The sequence below is a fragment of the Cataglyphis hispanica genome, chromosome 12 (genome assembly GCF_021464435.1).
Source record: "Cataglyphis hispanica isolate Lineage 1 chromosome 12, ULB_Chis1_1.0, whole genome shotgun sequence".
NCBI classification, from domain to species: domain Eukaryota; kingdom Metazoa; phylum Arthropoda; class Insecta; order Hymenoptera; family Formicidae; genus Cataglyphis; species Cataglyphis hispanica.
The window spans coordinates 2,021,376-2,047,354 of record NC_065965.1 but is presented as its reverse complement, the minus strand read 5'-3'; the positions used below and the strand labels follow the sequence as shown (position 1 = coordinate 2,047,354).

The following is a 25,979-nucleotide window of genomic DNA, read 5'->3' as shown; positions in this document are numbered from 1 at the left end:
TAATTGCAAAATTATTGAGAATAATATTCTTGAAAATACGTGTTTATTAATTTTTTATCACATGTTTCTCTCATCAGAAAACTTGATTTGAAAAATCAATATTTGCATCATAAAATATATACAAAAAAATTACGCGCTTCAGATGGAACACGCATGTCGTCGAGGAGACAAGCGCGCATACAAAGAAGATGGGGGTGGCAGAGATGATAAAAGGGCAAAAGCAGAGGCAAAATAATTGCACAAAGCGCCGATATGAAAGAAGTGAAATCCATATTCAGGTTCGCCAGGATGTATCCGGTGTAGCCGCGAAGGAGAGAGAGACGTCGAGCGGTTTTCTCTTCCCCTATTCAATGTGCCCGAAACGGAAAGAGAGCTTAGAGACGGAAGGAGGGACGAGAGGCGATCCCGCGGTTCAACAACGACGAAACAACTGCGATTATTATATTATTACTCGAAAGCGCGGTATCGCGTTGCCGTCATAACCACGTCGGGGCCGTCCTTTGTTCGTGTGACAGTGATAGGGCCCATTTATGTCGAGAACACTCACTCACAGCCGCCGATATAATGGCCGGATAAATTCTACGAAAGCCTACAATACGTCGTAGGTACGTCTCGTCGGTATTAACCCCCTTTCTCCTCCCCCTTCCCTCTCTCAGAAGAACGACGAGAATGGAGGGATATGCGTCGGGGTGAACGCGAAGCGCGAATCATTGAAGCGAGCGCCGGTACACGATCCGAAACTTTGCCTCATTCTAATTAGTATCGATTACCGAAAGGAGAGTCCCTCGTGCGCTGCCGCGCGTACACGCACTCTTCGATCTCACCCTCGCTCGTAACGGGCAACGAGAGCGAAGGGAACAGGCAGAGCATACGCGTATACATTCGCTCGAGGATATTTGCCCGCGGTAATTTTTCGACCGCGTCAACGGATTGACTTGACCTCCGTAGACTGCGGTATACAGCTAATGTGAGGGGGCATAGGGGATAACGGAAGGAAACCTATCGCTCCCTCGGGCGTATTAGCTAAGGGAGCACTAATTAGAGCGGTTAAGATGGAAATGTTGTGGTTGCTGTGTCTACAAAATGTTTCTTTATATAATATTTTATAATGGATTTGAATACTTATTTTGAATATTCTTTTTAAAAAAAAAAATAAGTGATTGAACGATCGAATTGCAGATATTTTAGAAACTGTCTCATTCTTTCATGCAAATTTAAATTAAAATGTAATTAGACATTGTTTTCTGCAGAAATTTTAATTATATTCAAATGGAATAGTCTTGAATAAATTATTATCAATTTAAGAAAGTTTATCAATTTTTTATCGCGATCGCTCGTGTGCGATAGAATTTAAAATTTTCACGATCAGGCACGATCTGACACGCTAATCCTTTCGGATCAATCAGCGCAAGGCAGCAACGCGAAACATTCATTCTGCAAAAGTGCTCGTTATTTATCCGCTTTCCTCTCGCGTCTTGAATCGCGTAAACAAATGTGCGAGCGTGCAGTGTGTCAGTAAGAGATTGCTTCCGCCAGGCAAACTGCCTCGAAGTTCGTGACAAGGAAACGTTGGCAACGGTCCCTGTTCATGATGAGCTTCGGACATGTAGAGAAGCTTAAAATATGAGACGCATATTTTTTCAGATGCACTTTATCACAGCTTTAAGCTTTTAATGGATTAATGCTTGGAATCAACTCTGATACATCTGATTCTGATCAATATTCTCATAATTCTTATATGTATTAAATAAAGCACATAAGAAGATATATCTGAAATTTTATGTTTTGTTTATATTAATAACTTTATGATTATATGCATCGAAATTTGAAGATATTTCACAAATGTACGAAAGATTTAATCTTTTCATAAAATCAAAGTATAGGAGGACGAAAAGTGCGAATATCCATATCTAATACTGAAAATAAAGTAAAGTTTATATCATCGTCTATTGAAAAATCCGTCAGACGTCGTCACCGATAAATATCGTTTCGATAAATCTCTCTCGCACGCGATACATCAATCTGGCTTACGTTCTCCGACTCAATACGGATATCTTCATAGCCGTAGTGCGAAAACAGGCCTCCCCCATATGTTGATTCAGGCTTTCGTTGTGCCGGGTTAAGGGTCGTTCACGCGTGAAACAAGGAGCCGGCGAGTACCCTGGCAGGATCTTAACGCTCGGTTAGACAAATGTTGTCGGATACCACGATAGTTGCATTAGCATATTGCGCCGCACCGTACGATTTGCATTTCAGGATGCTCGTAGAATTGGAGGGGCGGAGAAGAAGAAGATATACTTGCATTTTCTAATTACGACGTTGCCAAAAATAAATATGTTACGTGACAATGGCTGTCACGTAATATGATTAATTGTCAAATTTCAAATTCGTAGTCATTAATGAAATAAAAATTGCGGCATATAATATCAATATTTTTAACACTTAATCTGTCGAAAAATGACAGAAACGTTTGTCACTTCTAGATAGCAATAATATTATTTTTTTCATTCAGAGAGACATTCGTATAATTCGAAAGATCATGTAATTTCAAAACAAAAGATAACTTTAGATCTTTTCTTTTTCTCTTTGGGTATGTGTGCAATCTTTTATGATTTATAGAAAATCAATTCTTGACAAACATATGATCTTTCTTCGAGAAAACAATAAAGATTTTGCAAAATTTGCGCTGCTTCTAGAGAAAAAAAAATGTAGGCACGAGAAAAACGTTGTAACGAGCGCTGTAAGCGAGTAATTAACGCTGAGAGATCAGAGTACAAACACGCGTGATGAGGCGCCACGCTAATATACAGTGTCCGTATGACAGACACTGCAGGCGACTGAAAATAAATCAAGGCATTTTCATAAAGCGCTTTACATAGAGGCCTTCATTTTCAAAGCAAAAAGGAAGAAAATGTCGGCAATCCTCCATAAATATCCCACCTCTGCGTACTTCTCTCTAGCTATGTCCGAAAATAGTCGAGAGAGTTCCCGCATATCTCTATAAGTATTTACTTTGAATATTAATTTATATGTGTGATAAACTATTTATCGCATGTTTTCATTAATTAATATTATTAGCAATTGTTCGGTTACTTATATTAATTTTCATCTTTTATATCATTATTATTTATTTATATATTATTATTCATTACATATTTGATTTATTTATACTACAATTATTAAATTTGCAGGATTTTGTTCAACATTAATTATGTATTAATATCAATTATATTACATATATTAATTATATATTTCATTACGCTAAAGATAACATATTTAACGCTAAATAAAAATTAAAAAATTAAAAACGCATTTTCAAAATTTATAAGATTTCCGAAAAATTTTAAGTTTTCACCTCTCGATTTATTATCTCATTTGTCACACACATATATGTTTTAAAAATTTTTTTTCTATTAGTAATCATTTATCTCCCTCTCTCTCTCTCTCTCTCTCTCTCTCTTTTACCTCCTAAATCTCGATTTTTTTCTCTTTCGAAAAATTTGATTTCGCATATTTGCTCGCGATGATCGTGAATAGCAGGAATGTTTCCGCCCATATAATTTTGCCGCTCATCTCGCGCGAATGCTGGCTATTTTTGACAGACGCGACGATGTCGATTCCCGGGTTGCGTCAGAAGCGGTCATAGATCCGGTATTCGCGCATCCACGCGCGAATTATCGAGTACAAGTGTGGGTGTCGGTGAAGTTATCAGCGAGAGCGCCGCGGTTCATCGCGTGCGTACGCGTGAGGAAAGAGACGTCGTCTTGTTGGTGATCGTTAATTCTTGTCGCGCGCGCGTCCTACCGCTTTGATCACGCGAGTATGCTAATTGTCGCTCACTGCCCACTCGACGCGAAAAAGACGGCGAGAAAAAATCATGATGAGAGAGAAAGAAGAAAAATCGGAATGAAATGAGAAAGAAATAATAACAGAGAGGCAGGAAAAAAAGAGTCGATAATAATGCATTGATGAATAGATTGCAATTTAAAAATATTTTTATTTTAAATAATATTTTATAACGGGTCTTTAAGTTTCAAAACCAATATTTAATATTCAATATTTAATATTCAATCATTTCTATTTGTAAAATTTATTGTTTGTTTATCTTCGCATAATTAAATGCTAAATTTATTAGGTTTTTTAAAAATATCTATATTTTATATCATAGTTAAGAAACAATATATAAATTGTTGAAAAGAGGTTTCATTAAAATCATGGGTTATTATATATATCTTACAAATATATAAATCCCAATAATGCCTCATCATTGTATTATTACTCAAATATGATATTAATAAAAAAAAAAAAACTCAAAAATATTGTATATGCGCTTTTTTTTGCAAACAAAGTTTTTTTGCATAAGTAAAATACTCGTATTAAAAGCAATCGTCCTGTTGAAATGAAAAGTGAAAGATTGACTGGAGTGGATGGCTTTGGCACTCTCGACCGCCGTGTATATATGACTCCGATTGTGAGACACAACGTATATAGCTGCCGACACAGTATTTATTCTGTCCCGTATGTGTCGCCGTATGTAAAAGTACCATTCATATCTCCTCTCCGTTCTCTTTGCTCTCGCGTATATGTATATATGTATGTATATACCTTCGCTAAGAAGACAATTATCTCGCAGGCAAGGCTCGGCAAGTGGCGGCGCGCTTTGTGCGCCGCGGCCGCGGTCTTTCGCCGCGTTCCTCAAATCTTCGAAACCATTTCGTTAGTACGGATCCATTATTGGCTTGCGGGGATTTACACGGACCGCATATAAGACGGACTAGAATCAAGCTCGGGCGTGTATTTCTCGTGTGGGAAAATTTATGAGCGAAAAAACGTCGAATACTTTAATCATCTAAATTCTGAGTTAATATTATACATTAATAAATATAATATTTTGATTATAAATAATATTTTCTTTGAGTTGGCAAAAAATATACTAAAAAGATTTCTCATATAAATTTTACAGATAATTTATAAATAATATAAAACAGATATATAACGAAAAATTATCACATATAATTCATAAATATTATAATGTCTAATATATATCGAGTCTTTTTTTTTATAAAAAATTTGTGTATTGACGGAAAGTACAATAGAAAGATCCATTTACAAATATTCCACATCATCAGGACGAAATTATTCAGGTTATTTAAAGTACTGGCGGTAATTTCAACGCGTTTGCGAGCACGAAACCACAGACACGCCATATCTTCGATGTGCAGTTTTTTGTTTGCTCGCCGGGAGGGATCAAAGCGATGCAAATACGCTGAGAATAATCGTCGACAAATGGGAAAATAACTTTTACCCATACAGCCGCGCTCGATAAATCTCCGATCTCTATATAACCCGAATAAAATGTAGCGTAAAATAAAATAATATAATATCGTAAATCACATACATCTGCGTCAAAGGTTCAAAGAAGCTTCAAGTAGACAGAATTTTGTGATTGAATGATCCTACGAATAGTAAAATCTTCAAAATCACGTATATACAAAGTATCACAAAATTTATCATACATTTAACCGTAAATCACACACACAATATTAAATCATTCAATTATCGCGCAAAGCGTGTCATTTATAAAAAGTCTCTGATCTATTAGATGTTCTACACCCACGATGAATTTGAAATCGATTTTTGTCTAATGAACATTTTGCGATAGTTCATTAATCGCAACAATTTTCTATATTTCTGTCACGATATCTAATTTATTCTTTTATTAATTCATATTTCTGTACATTCCGTGATGTATGACAGTTGTAGCAAAAAAATATTGACTTCTATGCGAGCGAGATTTACAAGTTTCTAAAATTAAAAAACGACGTTTTATATAGACATTCTTCGTATCGATCGCAAGAAAATTACAAGCGAATAATTGAAATTGGAGCATTTCCGATATGTTTTCATACTAATAGAAGTACGATAATAAAAAGATGATAGTAAAAAAAGCGCGCGGTAAAATCGAACCAAGGAATCTGAAGCTGAAAAGCAGACAGAATAAGAGAGTTCGGCTTGCGTACTGAATGAAAGAAAGCACGAGAGAGAAAGAACGAAAGAGACCTTCGGCTAAAAGACGTAAACATAGGTACACGGGCTATTGAGCCTCCCCGAGTTGGTACAACATGAGAAAGTCTGATTAGCTCTTTCGTTTCTTATTGGAAAACTTTCATTGCGGCTTGGTCGTCGCGTCGGGGAGGCAGGAGCCACCGGGAGAAATTCCATCTCAACGGAAGCGGCTCAATTTAGCAGAAAATTCTTTATGCTTTCTCCCAATTACCCCAGTGTTTACCCTCTAAACCGGCTCTCTCTCCTCTCGTCCGCCCGCACCGCGCGTTCGCCCCTTCCTTACGTATGGATTTTCCGCTTATTAAACCATTGTCTCCCCGATTCGAGAATCTGACCAATCTAGGTCCGCGAAATCGAGGAATCGTGACATTGTAATTTCTTGCCATTTAACGAGCGAACGAGAGAAAGAAATTTAACGATCATATCGTGCTCAATATAATAATAAAAAAGCGAAACTTATTTATTAATTAAATTTATAATTAAATGCAGCTACATTTGTTTTCATTTAAAACACTTTTAATTACATTAAAAAAAAACTAAATGCATCTACATTTGTTTTCATTTAAAACATTTTTAATTACATAAAAAAAAAAAAAAAAAATTAAAAATGATTGATTCATCATATATATTGGATTAGAAAAGTTTCATTTAAAAACTGTCAAAATACATGATAATAAAAAAGAAAAAAATTTATGTTAACAGCTTCTTTCATAAAATTTCCACTCATAAAAAACCTTTAAACCTATCGATGAATGTTCGGCCGAAGGGACGGAGATAATTTGTATGTATTACTCCGTGCGTTGTCGTCCCTTGTGTTCTATGTAAGACATGATAGAGATACGTTTCTCGAAATAAAAATCTGTCTAAGGATGCGTAAACGTATGGCAGCATCGCATGCACGCTTCTAAACGAACGCCCTCGCGTTTGGCGTCACTTCAAAGACGAGATTTTTCGGAAGCGTACTTTATCTTTGACGGTCAGCTTCGCACGAGTCAGAGAACGGCCGGATGTATACGGCGTGTTTTCCTTTTTTTTTTTTTGCAGCGCGAGTTCATTTTTTTTATTCTCCGGTAACTTATATCTGAAAAAGTGTGTATGTTACTCGTTCAGCAAAAACTTTGTTATTATAATTGCGACGGAACTAAATTACGGCACACTTACGCTAATTTATTTACAAATTTTTTTGCAACATTATTTTCGCAGCGTGTCACGGAGCGATAATTCGATGATAATTAGAGCGAGATAAGGGATTGACTTATTTTTGTTACAAAAAAGAAAATCGTTTATACCACGCTGTGTTTCGTGTGTGAGAGAGTTATGACCCGCAATTTTTATATCGTAATTTGTGATCACATCGAATGGCCTACTTTTTTGATACAATAAATTCAGGCTATCGATTTCTACATTATATAATACTTTTGTGTAATAGAAATATAAGTGTAAAATAAGCAAATAAAACATGATAAATATTATAATAAGCTTGTAATTCTTATTTATTATTTAATAAAGTACGCTCGAAAAGAGCAGATTTAAAACGACAAATAGAGCTTTCACAAGTATCATTGATATTTTTTTAACGGCCCTTTACGCGTACTCTATTTAACGGGTTATCATATCGGTCGATCACCCGCGTCATGCTCGATCGCACTGTCTCTTAAGAATCAATGTCGTAACGGAGAAGCATCGCTTTGAATGACATGTTAATACACACATACACATCAATTTGGATAATTATTTTTAAAATGTTTTAATGTAATGTAATAAAATGAATTTTTATTCATCTAGATATCATTGGTGCAATTGTAGTTTCATTAAAAATATAAAGATAATTAAATATTTGGAATAGAAATAAAAATTGTCATTTTTTAAACGATTTAATTTCCAAATTAATTCAATCTCATTTTAGACACAGAAATTTAAATCATTTATCACATTTGTAAAAGAAATAGAAAAGTTATAGCATCAGGGTTTCATTAAGTAATGTTCTTATAAAAATTCGATATTATTTAATTTATTTAGATATTCTTGTCACTACATAACGTTACATATAACAATAGTAATAATATTAAGATTTTTTATCTCTTCCCGCTCTCTCTCTCTCTCTCTCTCTCTTTGACAGAATATTTCATGCGAATTCCGTACTGGACAAAACTCGAATTAGACTCGACCGCATTCAGTCCTCTTTAAACACCGGTTATGTATACGTAGTTATAATTTTATCAGTATATTTTGCACGCGCGCGACTAAACGTGTCGCACGAAACTCGGAGCACGCCTCTTCTAAGCGTGGCTCTCAGTCGTACGGTAAGAGCCCCCAACGTATGTCGTAGGCACACAGTCGAGGTCACGCAGCCCCAGTGGAGACGCGGCATTTTATGGTGAACGCGTTTTATTGCTCACGGCTGCTGCCGCGACCGAGTAGTCGGCGATGTTCAAAGGCCGAGGCGGAACAGTAAAGGCTAGTTTAACGGTGCTAACAGCGACCACAACACGAAATGTATTACTATACCACCGGCGCGATCCCTGCCGCTTCCTGTACCTCGCCCATTCGCGCCCATCTCCTCAGATCTCTCCCTCCCCGTGCTCTATTTGCCATCCCTGTCGATAGTGTGATAATTTATAATGACGCGTGAGTTTAATTAAATTTTCCAACCGAGGCAATCGAACCGGCCTTTCGAAAATGACTTGTTTCAGAGGGAAACAGACTTGTAATAACTCTTGAAAAGTGTTAGGGAAACATATGGAAAAGATATGCTTTATAAAATAGAATATTCGATTTTGCATTTATTTCTCTAAATACAGTGTAGGATGTATCGTAAAGGAATGTATTTTCCATTTTCTCATAAACTTGTCATATCGGGGAATAAAGGACAAGAGACGACATCCCGCGCAGATCTTCGTACACAGTGTTCGTACAGGAAACGGATTTCGAGTTTATAAATAAGCCCCATTTACACGCGAGCGGGAACAGCCGTGCGTGCCGGGAATTAAAATTGATTTCGTGTTTATGAAATGTCGCGGATACCTTTCTGCGCGATCCCTTTCGGGGGCGTTGAAACATCGCGGAGTTCCAAGAGCGGATCGCGTCCTCTTCGCGAAGGAAGAGGCGAGAGAAAGAAAGAAAAGAGACGCATCTTCCGAAAATAGCCGCGATTTAGAATTGCCTTTAATATATACCGTGCTATGCTGCTGTTAGAGAATAACCACGCTACTGAATCGAGATGGTATGCAATTGACATAATAGTCTTTCTTTTGTGAATTTTTTTAAAGATTCAATATATATGTATTTTAAATTTGAGACTATGTATCAGAATCATATCTTGAATTATGACGTTAGAGATGAGAACCATGGGAGCAAGTATACACGCGGCAGATTCTTGGAATTTGCGTTATAAGCAGCTTTTTATCAAACTGTCTTGGTTGAAGAAAGCAAGCTTATAAAATGTAGCACAAACTTCGCTATCGTGAGATTCAGCAAAAATTAAATTATCTAATGATATATATCTTAATCGGTCATTCAATTGATGCGTTTATTACTGCCGTCTACCGAAGCACATTAACTTATCTGTGTAATAAGACGTAGAGCAAAAAGATATTGTCTAACTAATTAAAAAGAATGTTCAAAGAAATACAGGCAAATTTAAGCAAAGAGAGATGAATTATTAAGATTACATGCGAAAGATAATCTAAAAACTCCATTAAAAACGTTCGGGACAACAGAAGATATCGTAGATAAATGAGCGAACGAAATTCCAAGAAAAGTCGTAAAAACGCTTATCTGAATTTTTCTCGCGGCGAGTTTTTATGTAATAATATACATACTTTGTTTTTTCATAACTTTGATATTACTGTGTAAAATTTTCAAAGAAATTACATTGCGTTTTTTTGTAAAAGATTGTAAATTTTTCTGTCAAACAGCTTCTGTGAAATGCTAAATAAAACTCGCTTATAAAATTGCAAAAGAAATTTTTTGACAAAATAATCAAATATCGGATGAGGCGCGATCAATTTTCAGACAAATAGATATAATTTCGCAGATAGACACATGACGCGATAGATTTTATCGGTGAACAACTCTTTTATGAAATTATGCTAATGCCGATGGCAAGATCGTGATTTAATTTTTTTTTTTTTCTGCCAAGAATGAATCGATCGATTCGCGGACACTCACTTTCATTCTTTCTCCTCTCTTTTTCGGTGGTCCCCGTTGTTTCACCTATCCTTTCCGTTGTGATAGAGTCGTTTCTCGCTCCAAGTTTCATTTCGGTACTCTTCCGCATCCCCGATAGATAGAACCGTTTCCTCCTGCTGGCACCGACGATAAAGAGAGTTCTGGGATCGAGCGAGCGTATGCTAAGTTGGCGAAGAAGCCAATCTCAGAAATGAATATGACTGCTGCAAAATTCACGGAACAATCCGCGGGATGCTGAATGCGGCTTGTTTGTCTGTTTGTTTACACGCCTAGTCCTGGTCTCATCTATATGCACCTGTGCATCATCGCGTTCGTAAGAGAAACGTGCAGAAAACCAAGCGAGCGCGTTCGCGCGCGCTATTTTTTTGCTCGGCGAAAAACTCGTCTTCGCATTCGCATGTGTGGCTCTATCTGGCCAAATAAGTAATAAAGCGTCCGGGAATTCGCGCGAGGCAACACTGAAAATGGGAACTGAAAATGCCCGATGAAGGAAGCAGGGAATAAAGAAAATAAAAGGCTAGAGAACGTTGCGTTGTGCATATATGTTTGCATTGTCATTCTTTATAAAAAAAATATTTTCTGTTGAATTGAATTAAGTCTTAATTATTCAGATAATACGTATATCTTCTTTTGGATAATTATTACCCTGCTCAAATTCGCAACATCATTCACCTTTATTGCATCACATGCTTACGCATAAAAAATGGTGACAATATTAAGTGTATGAGTGAAAAAAATAAAATTAAGAAAAATTAAATTTGAATTTCAAATACAAATATATTACAGGAGCATTTTTCGACCCATGTTTATCGGAAACTTTTCGTTCGGAATTAAATTTCCTATAAAATCTCAAAGTCTGGTCGGAATATTTTGAGCCGACTCTGTATAGAAACTTCATGAATATCTAGATTACTTAGGTAAGAAGTGCAAACGTGATATTGTCCTCGAGAATTGGCAACACTCCTAAATTCGGTCGGAATTGAAAAAGCACTGTGATATCAGCGAGTATACTGAAACCAGATGAGGAAGAGGATAAGAGCAACAATAGCTAGGGAGCCAAGAGGCAGTCGAATGAAGCAGAAAACGGATCTTTCGTGGAGAACACATACGCGAGTATACCGGAAGTGGTACGAAGATATTGTTCGTAGAACAAGGACACGTAGAAAGGGAAATGAAATTTTGAACTGGTCGAACGAACACGCGATGAAAAAAGACGATGTACACCCTGGTGGATCAACGAAAACGGACTGCCATTGGTCGACCGGGTTAAAAAAGGGTTGGATTTTCGAGTGAACATCGCTGTGTAAAGGGTGGAGCGCTCGAGAATGCTCGAGTATCGATGTAGCATGCGTGTTACGCAAAAGAGAGAGAGAGAGAGAGAGAGAGGGAGAGAAAGAGAGAGATAAAGAATGCAAAAGAGCTTGAAAAGGGGGCAAGGGACGATCCCGGAGAAGAAAGAGAAAGAGAAATAAAAAAAGAAGAAAGAGAGTACACGCGTGTGCACGCTCAGCTTTCTCCGCTCAAGTACACTCGAGCTACGAAACCAGCCACGAGCTTGTTTCCCACAAGTTTCCTCGAAAGCTTGTTAGCGAGATTCGCCATTTTTCTCACCCCCGCTGGCTACCACTGCCGCTGCTACTACTGCTCTTCTCTTCTCTTTACGTTCCATGTACCTCCCGCCTCTTATATACGCCGCCTCCATCGTGGTGCCCCTTTTCTACGAGAAACTTGCTCTTGACGAAAGATCGACCGGGAAGATCGAGCTACCGGCAAATCAAGAGCGCTCTCCATTTCAGTCCCCTCATGCTTTTCGTGTGCACATTACGCCCTAGTTATGACGATTCGTTCTCTTGCCTTATTTTTCTTTTTTTTTTTTTTTTCTTCTTTACCGATATTACGAAAAATGTTGTCAGAGACGACAAGCACAGAAAGAATCGCGTAGAATGAGAGGTAGGAAAACCGGACGAGAGTTGTTTATTTCTTGTTTCCGCTCCTCTTCATTTCTGTATGTTTTTTCCATCCGTTCGCTAGAAGTCGTGATTGCTCTAGCCGAGAATCGGAGCGCGGACTAGATTATACAATCATATTTAAGAGAATGGAGATTGATCTTTCAGAATTCCAACAACGATAGGATTCTTCCATTTACATATCGTATCGATATGAATATAATCATTCATCAACAAAGTCAATAAATGTAGCAATTTTCTTAACTGAATCGGGAACTAGTTCTTAATATTTGAATCTATCCTTGAAAGAAAATATCGTGAAGAAATTACTTCAATCACAAGCTCAATTTCCCAAGCTTTTTTTTTTCAAACTTCGAGATATATATATATATATATATATGGAAATCTCGTTAAATACTTCCCGCAACATTAAAACAGCAAGTTGTTTCTCATTAACGTTATGTAGGATGCTACGCGGCGAGAGGCTTTTCAGCTATTTTAACACATACTGTGCGGCAGATGCAAAAACTTTGTTCAACAATCGTGTCTTTTTGCGAGCGTAGTTTACGAGCTTTTACGACACTGAAGAGAGTCATTCGACAGATGTTTTAATATAAATTTTGTGGCCGATTAAAGTTTGCGTATTAGTGACGTATAGCAGAGAACACACGGTGGAGCGCGACGCGCGCGGTAATGGAGTTTGCGCGATTGCCTCCTCGCTTGTTTTAATAGCTACGGGCGTTACGGGATGTTATTACCGAACGGAGAAATGCTACGGCTATTCGCGTAAGTCAAGTATAATTAATTGATCTCGCGTATGTACCTCACGACTTAATGCTCCAACAGAAACGAGTAATTAAGTAACACGTAACTACCGATTTGATTACAGCGTGTCCGATAAGCAATTGCAAAGGCGATGAAATAGCGCGAAGCGAAGGGAACGGATATCTTTCAACAGGCATTAGTCCGTTGGCAGATTAACAAAGTTAATGACAGGAACGCGAGCTCACTTTCTTATTTTATAGACGCGTTCACATTTTATAGACCCTTTCACATAGCATATTTAATTATGATTAATATTTTAAAATTTAATTCAAAATAAATATTTTTTTATCTTATATAATATTCATTTAACTTCTGAACAAGATGTCGAGATTTCTCGTCTACGAACAGAAACTTGAAACAACAATGCGTTAAAATGCAAGACAGATTGTAGAAACCCTAGAGAGGCATATTCCGCCTCTATTCACCTGCTGATTCGATACATATATATATATACACACGAACGTGGGGCGCGTGTGCAGTATTCGTAGGCGGCACCAGCGCCCATCATCGACGTCATTATATCTCGGGAAAGGAGGGTGTCTACTAACTTGTTCATTAATATTAAAGATACGGGGACTCTCGATGGCAACGGTATTGTGCGACGCAATTATAACTTTGAGAGACGGAATTCAGATAAGGCCATTTAATATTTATTACTGGCAATTAGAATTCGCGATCACGTATCAAATGTATCGGTTATATAGACGCATTTTTTTCTGTTATATTTTCCAGATTAATTCTGCAGAATCAAATTCTAAATATTCATAAAAAATATATGTCACATTTACAGAATTTAATTTTAATATAATTTTATATAATTTTAATAGAGTTTTTCAAGTATATTGCGTTACGAGATATATCAATCGATTTAAATCGATTAATTATCTAGTTACACCTAGTTAACAATTATCGATATTATTTTACATTATTAGTATTATTGCTATTATTAATCCAAATAAATCTCTGCGAATGGTTTTTTGTTTATTTATTGTTTGTTTATTTTTAGAAAATATTTAGGAAAAACGTGAAAGTATATAACGGAAGTAATTTTAGACAAAATATCCGACTTTATCAAGTGCCTGATCCGCGCAAATAAATCGTCAGCAGATTAAAAAATGTCTCGTGTATTTGGCAGGTGGTTAAGCACTATCCGGATATATATGCATGCGAATATATATGTATATATGCGCGTCGGACGATGCAGCACGTGGGCCGCGATCTTTTCGAAATAATTTAGGGGACGGAATCCCCATGCGCACGCATGTACACGCATCTGCACGGAGTTATTTATGATGGATTAGACCGGGATTTAAGCCACGACTAATTTATGTCAGGCCACGGGATTGCGATTCTCAACGATTTTCTCTCCCTACCCCCCTCCCTCCCTCCCTCCCTCCCACTCACTATCTCAATTACATATGTAACTCTTGTAATTTGCGTGTCTTGTTAAGACAAAATCGGATAAATGTTAATTCTCGAGACGCGATATGACACGGCATGCCTGAAGTACAAAGACATCGCGTGAAATAAAGTTTGCACTATGTTTTTAAAGAGTTTCGTATTCTCGACAGAGTTTCCCGATAAAATCGCGTTAATTGATCACTGAACTTGTCGCCATATTTTATAAAAAAAAAGAGACTTTTTACTTATAATTTACTATTAACGTATTTAAAATTTTATATCCATTAAGTACTTAAATTTATTATTAATAATGTTTATTTAATAAAATTTTATATTAAACATTATAAGCTAACTGAAGCTTGCAAATATAATTAGTAAAAAAATTAATAAAATAATTAGTTCTTTATATATTATAATAGAAAACCGCTGCATATAACTTTGAATGGACAATTTTTTTGAATGATGTTTAAAGAAGCACTATAGGTCAATATGTATTTTATATATTATATAATATATGTTTCTGCCCAATTTAAGTTCATCTCTTATTTAATTTCTTATTTTGTTTTGAAACTATGCACTCTGTATATTTTTTTTCTGAAATATCAATTTCTGAGTTGCATTTTTCTTTTTTCTCGGGTAAAATAAAAAGAAAATTATTATACATATATTCTTATTTTTCTAAATATGAAATATATATAATTTAACATGTATATATATTATATATATTATTTCATATTTAGAAGAATAAATATAATACCCTGTCCCATTTCTCTGTGTCTTCGTTCACTTCCGTCTCTTCTATTCTATCCTATCCGGATCAATGACTCCGTGCGCATTTCATTTTTATTCCATCCTCTGGCTATCCTCCTCCCCTCATCGTCCTCCTTCCCTCTCTCCTTCCTTTACTTTTCCACCCCTTCTGCGGCCCTACCGATATCTCGCCGGCCATAAATTACGCTCCTCCTTTTATTTGCACGAGCACCAAACTTAAGTAACTAGATCCGAAGTTCACATCGAGGGGTTAAACGCCCACGGTTTCCTCCTTCGGTACGGCTGCGATACGCGGCGAGTAGTGGACCTACCCCTCTCGCCCACTCTCATTCCGAGCAGATGCAATTGCGTCGTCCCGCGGGGGCGAGTGAGCGTGTCGCACAGTCGGACCAAGGGGTCCAATAATGGCGACTTGAATAATACAGGAATAGAGCGAGACGGAAGTAGCTCTGCCCGCCGGGACGGCTTCCTGCGGAATCGAATCATTGTCGCCGCCATGTTCCTTCTATTTGTATGAAATTTCATACACGCACGTTATCGCGATGCGCTTTCCACCGAATTGAGGAAACCGAAAATGGAACAAAGATTCGAGATTCGCCAGTTATCTCGCTTGCGCGGAGGGATGCGTCGGATTTTGAAAGTTCAAACTATGATAATATCGAAAAGTTTTATGAAACGAAGAAGAGATATCCTTCTCTCTCTCCTCTCTCTCCTCTCTCTGTGGTATGATAATCGGCGAATATTTGAGAAAGTTTCCAAGTACATAATCGGAGAAGCAATTAATTGTGGTACAATTGCATCGAATAATGCACTTAAAAGAAACGTGCGGTCATCTATTTTACAAAAGATATAAGAAAAATGAATATTTGGAGTAAAATAAATATTAATACAAAACTTTTAAATAATATATAATCTTCTATCGAAAAACATTGACTTTACATAACAATAAGCAAATAAAGAAAAAATAAAAGATATATGTGAAAAATAATTGAGATTAGATATATTTTATTTAAAAAAAAATAATTACAATATTTTGTCAGTGACTTTTCATAAATTTTTTTACATTTTCCACATACAAATTAGTTGACCTCTCAATTTTCACTTTTTTTTATACATATCAAAACTTTAAGGGGTACGACAATATTGTATAACTGTCATTTAATTATAAATTATCATGAATATTATCATGTGTGTAAAAATAGAAAAAAAAAATTTTAGTAGATAATTATTTTCTTATAAAAATTCAAATAATAATAAATTGTTACGTGACACATTGCACGGTTTGGATGTAATAGCATCGCGTTAATCTCAACTGTATCTTCGCGAGGTATAGGCAGGAAGACGAATAAGGTGAACAAGGGAAGAGTCACTGGGGAAGACTCGTTAGACTCTGAGTGATCTATAGGCCAAGATAAACCACGCGTTCAACAAGTGTGCGTTGCCGATAGTCTATCTATAGTCTACGGGCATGGCACAGGGTATATATACGCGTACAGAGCATCTGACATTTTTCCCATATTTTGGAAAGTAGTGCGCGGTTTTAATTATCGGTTATTCGATTACTCTTAAAAATCACATGAGAGAATCCATGGTGTTTCATTTACAGAATTGCGAATATATAGTCGCACACAAGATTGCATACAAGTTTGCACATTGCAACCATTGGAACGTACAATGTTTCCGATATTTATCAATCCAATACGTCAATCGCGCGCTGCGCCCTCGGGATATTGTACATTCTATAGAGTTGCGAGTCGACCGCGAGCTAACAAGGTTATTGTTCCTTGAATATGAACATTTGCGGTTAATTACGCACCGTGAAAAAATGTTACTGGCATACAGGAACAATGAACGCGCGATCGCAAAAGCGAGTGCAAATAACGAAGCAGCCAGTTTATATATAATTCAAGAAAAAAAAATGCGCCAACCAAGCAAAAAAATTACCGTTATTATATAAAAACAAAAGAATCACCGAATATGTACGCGACTTCTGTATGCTGATTTCGAGAGAAAAAAAAAAAAAAACTAACTGGCGAGTACTTTGACATGAGATAAAAAAAGCTAAGGTAATTCTCGTAATTTTTATACATTTCTCATGCTTTTCAAGCTTTCCATACTACGTACTTTCTAAAAAAATTATAAAAAATTATACTTGACTTGTTTCAACTTGTGTGTGCATTTCTTTTTATATCACTTTCTATCAATTTCCGAAACAATTCGATCTCGCGCGAATAATATTCGAATACAGTATTAGTCAAATATCTTCGTTGATTTCCGAAAAAAAAAAAACAAACAGAAATTCGCACATAATGAAGAAAATGACTTTAAAAGATCAGAAAGTAAACGACGGCAAAAAAGATAGAGGAAGAGAGAGAGAGAGAGAGAGAGAAAAGAATCGGAAAAGGACGAAGCGAACGACTAAAAGAGAAGTATCCTGCGGCCTAACCCGTTCTCTCTTCGTTATGACAATATATTTCAGGCTCCAGGGAAACATTGCCGAAGGAGTCCCGAAGGCATGCTACCAAAGCTCGCGGCGGTCTCCTTTGTCGGAGATTCTTCGAGCGAGAGGAAGAGATGCACCGGCAAGAGAAAGGGCCAGAGAAGGTGTGGCTTCTCTCTTTCTTCCTTCCGTTCGTTCTCTCTCTCTCTCTCTCGCTCACTCGCTTGCATGCTCTCGACATAAAACGAGAAATACTAAACAAAACAGGATGCTATTAGGTTTTTGCCGCGCGCCATTGAAGCCTCCGTTTGCCGTGCCGTGTCCGCCCGATGATCCTCCAGACTTCCAATGCACCGTGAAATTATTATTATTAACGCACCATCGAGACCATTCGATGATATCCCGATTTCTAGGATTCGACGGAGAAATTAAACCCGCGTAACATATCGCTCGGGAAATTGATTTTGGCGGGATAGATTTTACGATGTTATGATCCATATTCGAACTCCACCGATTAAATTAACGAAAGAGAAAAAGAAATCGCGCGGTATGTAATCCTAATTTATCCCTTCGGCCGCGGCGGCCGTAGCGCCATCGGGAGCTCGGGGTGGCTTTCGCGAGGGGATGACACGTCGCGCCGAAGGGGAACATGTTATCGGCGGCGATGCCGTTTATTTTTACGAGACGGCTAGGTCATATATTACACGGTACTTTTTATACCGGGTCTTATAAAAAAAAGAAGATACGAGCACCCCGGGTATAGAGGAGTAACTGAAGTACGACGCGACGCCGTCCGTCGACCCTATAAAGCGCTTCTATACGTCGCGCGCAAACACATAACAACGAGATCGCGCGCCTTTATCCCGTCATCGAATCTCGCAAGATTACGCGATTCGGGATTCGACGAATAACGTCCCGACCTTCCACTACGGACGAGCCGACGACGCGCGTGAGCCTTTATTTTCGTAAAGCTATATGTTCTCTCGACACGTATATAAAATGGATTGGAAGTATATATCCATGTATTCTCGCGAAAAAAAAATAAATCATTGTCATATATTTATATTACATAATTTTTTTTTATCGGGAACACATTTTCCATTTTTATCGAATGCGTATCTCGTCTGGTTTGTCCTTTTCATTCGTGTATTTTTTTAAATTAATTTTGCATATATTTATGTACTTAACTTATCGCCACACACATACTCGTGTGCGATAATAATTTTTTATATTCATTATATACCTATGACAATCGATTCTTTTTAAACCATCTTTCAGCTACTATTTCCTATACCTATATAATCGTATAAAAACATTACTGCCTATCTTATCGAGTTACGATCGTCTCTTAAAGCGCAGAAACTTGTCTGCATCATAAAGGAAACTTATATAACTTGGCCACGGCCACCGGTCATCATCATCGTCGTCGGATATGCGTCGTCCGATAAAAGTACCGGGAGAGCGCTGCAAAATAAAGCACAAAATTGTCATTCCGGGTCGTTTTAGGAGGAGCGATAATAATGGCGACAGCGGCCTGCCGACAACGACGGGATCGGGATTATTGCGGAGTAACGTTAGAGTGTTAATACCAATTTTAATCGCTCGTCGTAAAGACGATGCGCGCGCGTGCAACTATATAACCGCCACCGACCGGAGATTCGCATTTGGCAATAAAGATGCTTTTATTAAATCTGCCCCGGCGGTTGCGCGCCTTCTCCCTTTCTCCGTCTCTCGCCTCTCCACCAAAGCCAGGGGCACCACCGGCTCTTTCACCCTCTTCCTCTCGTATCCCTCCGCGTGTTGGTTTATGGCTGCGTCCTTTCTGTTTCTTTATGGAGATCGTGACGTCTCAAAAGACAGCGACGTCGTCTTTGTCGCGCTACTCGTCTCCGTGCATCGAGGAACCAAACAGATCGTAGACCGGTCGTCGACCGGCAGGAGGCATTTTTCTCAAATTACTACCTAATGACAGGTATGTTCACGCAGATTTATGTCGCAGGAAATTTTTATCTCTTCATTTGCCAATCAGCCTTTGGCCAGAAAGTTATTCGATCAACTATATAATTTATCAGATTTTCTTGAATTTTTTTTTTTTTTATATAATTAACACTTTAATAATTTTATAACACTGTTTGTATCGTTGCTTTATCAATTATTAAGTGATACTTAAAAATTTTGATTTATTTACATCCCGATATTTAAAGTTAATTAAAATTTTTTTATACTTTTTAAATACTTCGTATAATTGTCTATGAAGAATTGTCTTGAGAAATTCAATTTTTCTATATCCTATCATGATTGAACTTGTTGATCATAAATACTCAATATGTAAAATTTATCACGTAAAACTAAAGCAGGATTTACAGTCGAATGTCATAAACAATACATACACTTAGATTTTTATCGAAAAAATGGCGCGCAAAAAAAAAGGAAAGACCAATAAATCGTCCCATTTCTCCCTTCGCCGGATAAGCCGTGAGCAACTCGAGGGTGCGCGTCTAATTCCGAAGCACGTTAGATTCTATAGACGCGGAGGCAGAAACACGCGAGAGATCGATAAATCGAGAGTCGCTCCAGATGGTAAACAAAAGCTGAAAATAAGAAAGGAAGCCCTCGTTAAACCTCATTAAAACCGGGATAGTTATGCTCGAGGCACCCCTGGATTAATGCGGCGTACATTGAGGGGCTCGCATTCCCGTAGCGAGAATCGAAAGCTTCGAAAATTCATGACTCGCTTCGAGATACGATCCTCTCTCGTCCACAATGGACATTCATAATGATGACGTGTATCAATCGCGTTAGCGTACGCTTTGATAACGGATTTACGGAGAAAAGCAAAGAAAACAAACACCGCGTCGCACCGATAAAAACAACAACACAAATACGCGGAAAGAAACATTCGAGTTTATGAGATTCATTCTAAGATTCAATTTTTGAATATAATATTTTGCGCGATGGATAGATAATAGCAGTATAATAGCGACGTCCAAGCTCCATCAATAACGATAATTTGAATTGATTAAACTCGTCAATGTACATCCCGCGTCATTAGCTTTCACGATCGGATAAGGATTAACCGGCTCTCCAGAGATATTCTTCAATTTAGTCGATAGGCTACTCTTTAATGATCGTCGATAGATAAGATGTTACTGGTATTCTTTGGATGGATAAGATCGATATAATACGCTCATCGAGAGAGAGAGAGAGAGAGAGATAGCTGACTAATCAGGCAATCATGCCAAGAGAATGTTTTTTTTATTTAAAAGAAGTAATAATAGAATAAAATATAAAAGAGCGTAATAGGATATAAAATATATAGATATAAAAATAAAATAAGAAGACACACAGAAATGATTAAGCCAGATTAAGCAATGTATTACCGTATATATTCGTTTATTCTCCTTAAATCTGATCTGTGTATGTGTGTGTGTGTGTGTGTGTGTAAATATATCATTCTTCACACACAATGTTGAAAGAGAAATAAAAAGTCGAATGCTTTCTAACATCGGCGACCCTAATCGGAAGATTCGCTACGCGCGCCGATCGCGGGCGATTAATCGCCCGGAGCGAGGGGAGGGGAAGAATCAGTTTGTCGGAAATGAAATATCTGAATGGAGAAAATCACGCTCGACCATAAAAGAGAGATCCTTCCTCTCATTTAAGATTGTCGGGGGCACGTTGTCGCTACCTGTACCATGGCGGTATACGCTCACGTAGCCATTACGTACGACGGGGCTTCTCCGATCTCGCTCGCGGCGGCTCACCCGATCGAAGAGGATTATTCGCCTATTATGGATTCGTGACTATCGACACGACCGGCCGGCGCGTCGATGAACATTCTTCAAATTTACGCCGAAACCGTATCCGTTTTTCGCACAAACTCATCTCGGCCGTGTCATCGTATAGTTAATGCGTTTGATTAAAACGTGACTGTCTGACTTCTCTTTATTATTAGAGAACGATTTCTCGATCGCAATAATAAGCAATATTATTTTGACAGCCCGGCAAATGTTGAAATTAAGACGTGAAATTGAAATCAAAGAGATGCGTCTATACAGAAATGTAACTATTACAAAAATTATGAACGATTACGCAATCTGTTCTAATTTAATATTAAATGAGCATTAATACCAGGAATCAATTAATTATATACATTCTTTTTATCTAAATTTTTCCTTTACGAAACAGAATAAACCGCCATTTCATTTTTTTCCTGAAAGAATGCCGATTGAAGTAATAGTAAATGTTCCGAGATTACAGTTTCGAGACGATTACAGTTTCTGATACGTGTCCTTGAACTCGCTATTTAAGTTGCGTTTAACATAACTCGCGTAATAACTCGTTACTTATGTTCCATTCTGGATTCGCGCCGGTATCTCGAGGGATACTTTCGCTCAAATAATCAGGAAGAAAGCCAGCATCGTATTCCCCGTGGAAGAATTCTTTCCTCGCGTGAGATGCATTCGCGGCCAATGTATTACAACGCGAACCCCGTTATATGCGAGCGCTGCAAAGCGACCGTCGTGTCAATAAAAATAATCGACTGTCGAGAATTCGCGAAGGATATTTGTCTGTGGCGGGGAGCGCGCATTTATTTGGCCAGTTCTTGCGAACGGCAAAGTGCTCGGATAATGTGTGTGTGTGTGTGAGCGGGAGAGACAGAGAAATTAGACAAGTTTATATACCGGTCTCCCGGAGGAAATTACCGTGGATAGAGATGATACTTGTAGGAGAATATATTCTCTGAATGCGCACGCTAATGATAATATAATTCTTTGGCTAAACTTCTTCTTTTATTCTTTTTTAATTTCGAGAAAGCAACGAGAGATAAAGCTCTTTTAAAGCTCGTGAAAAAAATGTTGCGTTATTAATTGCAAGATTTTTTTCCAATTATATGTGTAGATTATTGGTATCACGAGAAGCGGTTTTAAAGAGCATCAATTAAGATTTCAGATCGATTAAAGATGATTATAAGAAGAATATTCAATTATGTTTAGAATTGTTGTAATTTTACGATTATATTTGATAGTTTTCTAATTATTTTTTTGCACGCACATTTTATTAACTCTTGCACTGTCGAATCATAGTTTCAAATTGCATTTTTATATTATTTTAATGCATTTTTAGAATAACAAATGTGTCTGTGAATATTATTATTTTAAGATTGCAAAGAGACATACAGACGGTATACGCGAGTAAAACGTTTTATCGGTGCCCTCGACTTTTTCCAAGAAACCAAAGGCCTCGATAGACGCTTCGGCAGTGAAAGGATTGAAGATGTAAGAATATGTAGGAATCTATGTACATACATACGTTTAATAGAAAGTGGGCGTTAGCAAAACATAGTTAAATTCTAATAGAATCAAAGTTACATATCATCTATAATATAATTCAAAATATCTCGCCGAGTGATAAAAAAATCTAAAACAACATCTAAAGAACATCAGAATAATTAAGACAATTTTTATATTTTATAATTCCTTTTAAATTTATATATTTAATATCGATATGACCGCGTTCTCAAGATGAAGCTCCGCGATCTCTTTGTATAAAATTATATATGTATCAAAAACTCAGAAACACAGCCGTCACATTTGAACGTGGGATTTACGTTAATGCATTTTAACGTCTTCTACGAGAATCTCGTTGAATATCGTTTGATTACAAACAATATAATGTAACACTGACTCACCACCAGTTGGCTTGCGCGCCGCTTTGCCACGCGACGATCAGCAAAGACACGAGCAGGTAGCTCGTTGACATGACGAGCGTGCGTTGCGTGCGGCACAAATCCCGTGGACTCTCTATTAACCGACTGCCGCCGAAATCCGAAATCCCGAGATCGAGATCTTCCCGTGGAAGCGCGAAAGGAGAGGAGACTACGTGGCGCGTTCTCTCGTGGCCGGTCCTTTCTCAGCCTCGCATTCTTACACACGCCACCGACGATGGCCCGTGTCTCGCATCTCGTTTCTCTCGCGAACGTGAACCGATATCGAACAGGTATCGCGACGTGAGTGTCCGTGAACCGAAGATTCGGCCGTCGGGTGGCGAACAAACGACAGATCGACGACGAGAGAGTACGCACCCGGGATCGAGCGATCTCTGATACGCGCGCGCCCGGAGCGGACCGACACCCGCCGCGGCAACGTCGCGGGGTACCCGCGTTCTCCCTTTCTCGCGTTCCTCGTCTCGCGATGCCGCCGCTTGCCCGAAAGACGTTCTCCCGACCCCGTTTCTCTTTCGTCTCGTCTTACATGTTTCCAGTAACGACGCGATGCGAAGCGTCCCGAGTCCGTAAGTCAGTCGACACGCGGACAGTCCTGTCAACGGTAAATCGCGCGCTCCGTCGATCCCGCTCACCGCTCGAGTTCTCACGGTTGTCTTGATTTTTTTTTTTTTATCGTCTGTCGATTCGCGAATGTCGCCGATCTCGAGCGTGAACGAGATATACGAGAGATATATCCGGAAATTTAAACCCGGCCGAAACTTTTGCGTCGTAGAAAAGTCGCGAGATGGGAAGATGGTCGCGATCGGTGATCGCACGGAGCCGAGAGACGACGGACGAGATGACGCTCCGTGAACGTTCGCGTACGGACTGTGTGGTCGGTAGTCACGAGGAAAAGGGCAACGGGGCTCTTGCAATGGGCGGAGTCGTCGCTCGTTCCCGGCTCGACGATTGGTCGCGTTGCCGAAGAGCCTCCGAGGCTCCACTCGCGCTAATTAAGCATCTCGGCGCAGCATCCCGTCGCCGGTCCCGAACGCGTACGTTCGCTCGCTCGCGATTCGTTCCCTCGACTCATGCTTGTCTCTTGTCTCTCTCCGAGTCCGACTTACGCAAAGTAAGGGGCCGCGGTTTTCCATCGTGCCGCGATGTGACGTACCCTTTGTCACTGGATCGAGATGATTTTCAAGTAGAGGACATTGAGAGAGAAAAAAAAAACATATTCGTATATTTTTTTAAATATCGATATATAACGAAAACTATCGATCTTGTAAGTGTTATTGTTCTAGATTCTAGATAGTTGTGAATTTTCTTATTTAGAACCAAAAAATTAAAAATAACCAACATTTTTGAAATTATTATTCTTGCGTGATGATCATAAATAAAGATTTATAAATTAAGCGATTAATATTAATTCCTCGATTCGAAAAGTTGGATAATTCATCTTCTTTAAAGGAATGTATGTTCCCTTTCATAATTATTTATAAAGAAAATTTTAACGAGCGGATTATTATCTTTTTATTTATTTGTGAAAAAATAATTTCTTGGCAAAAAATTATTGCTGGCGCAATTACGTTTTTATTTATGTCAAAATATTTAACCCTCTATAGTCCACATATTATTCTCTTTGAGTTTGAAAAATATTTTTATATATAAAATATAAGTTAAATAAAATAATACAGAGAGCAGAATACACATGTACTTATGAATACACAAAAATTAGAAAAATATAACTTTTCATATTATATATATATATATATATATATATATATATATATATATATATATATATTTCTTTAAAAGATTATAATTATTTATCCAAAATGATATATTTCTCGAAAATATATGTTGCGTGCATTCGAGGATCCGAAAAATACGCTAAAAAATTCTAATACTGTGTTTAAATTATTCCTCAGCCATTACGATAATGAAAGTAGGAGATATTTTGTTTCCTTTGAAAGAGAGCAATCATTTCGGTACTTTGTTCTGTCAGTCACAAAGAGGTTTGTTTAATCGATACTGATATATGTGTCTATCGAAAGTTAGTTTTTCTTTCAATATATGCATTTCGCTTTTTTATCTAAATGTAATTTTTCGTTTCTGTATAGTTTAAAAATTACATCAAACACAAGCCGAATTGCAATTTTATCACATTTTTCAAAAACGTTTTTAAATCAATTTCATTTTAATCAAATATTTTATAATTTGATACATATATGTGCATGCTTTCTGTCAAATAACCGTCATAGTTGATAAAGTGCATTTATTATTATTATTTTTATAATTGTAAATATTATATCTACTATATCTTTGAAATGCGGTAAAAAAACTACTTTTAGTTCAATAATAATTACATTTCCTAATATTTTAAACTCAAATTCTCAACAGTTATTAAAAACATTAAGAATTTATCTTTTACACACATAACAGAGAAAAAAAATGAAAATGTCTTATATCTTAACTGCTAATACTGTCTAATAAAATAATAAATGTGAACAATTTTTTAAACGATTCTTCAGTTAGTTCATAGATAAAATTAATTCGCGCATACATAACTTTTTTACAAAAAAGTGAACACAAATTAAAAAAAATTAAATAAATATAAATACATATTTTA

The 25,979-nt window shown here is 37.4% G+C and overlaps 2 protein-coding genes across 5 annotated transcripts in view; one reads left to right on the top strand and one right to left on the bottom strand.

The window, feature by feature from the left end:
• The window catches only part of LOC126853373 (protein Wnt-1-like), a 36,294-nt gene extending 12,072 nt beyond the window's left edge, over positions 1–24,222 (bottom strand). The window contains exon 1 of the mRNA XM_050599036.1: positions 23,333–24,222. Coding sequence (XP_050454993.1) covers positions 23,333–23,403 — 71 coding nt within the window. The 5' untranslated portion in view covers positions 23,404–24,222. The remainder of the gene's footprint in view (positions 1–23,332) is intronic.
• LOC126853376 (cell adhesion molecule DSCAML1-like) overlaps positions 1–25,979 on the top strand; it is a 57,005-nt gene that overhangs the window by 8,909 nt on the left and 22,117 nt on the right. The window lies entirely within an intron of this gene.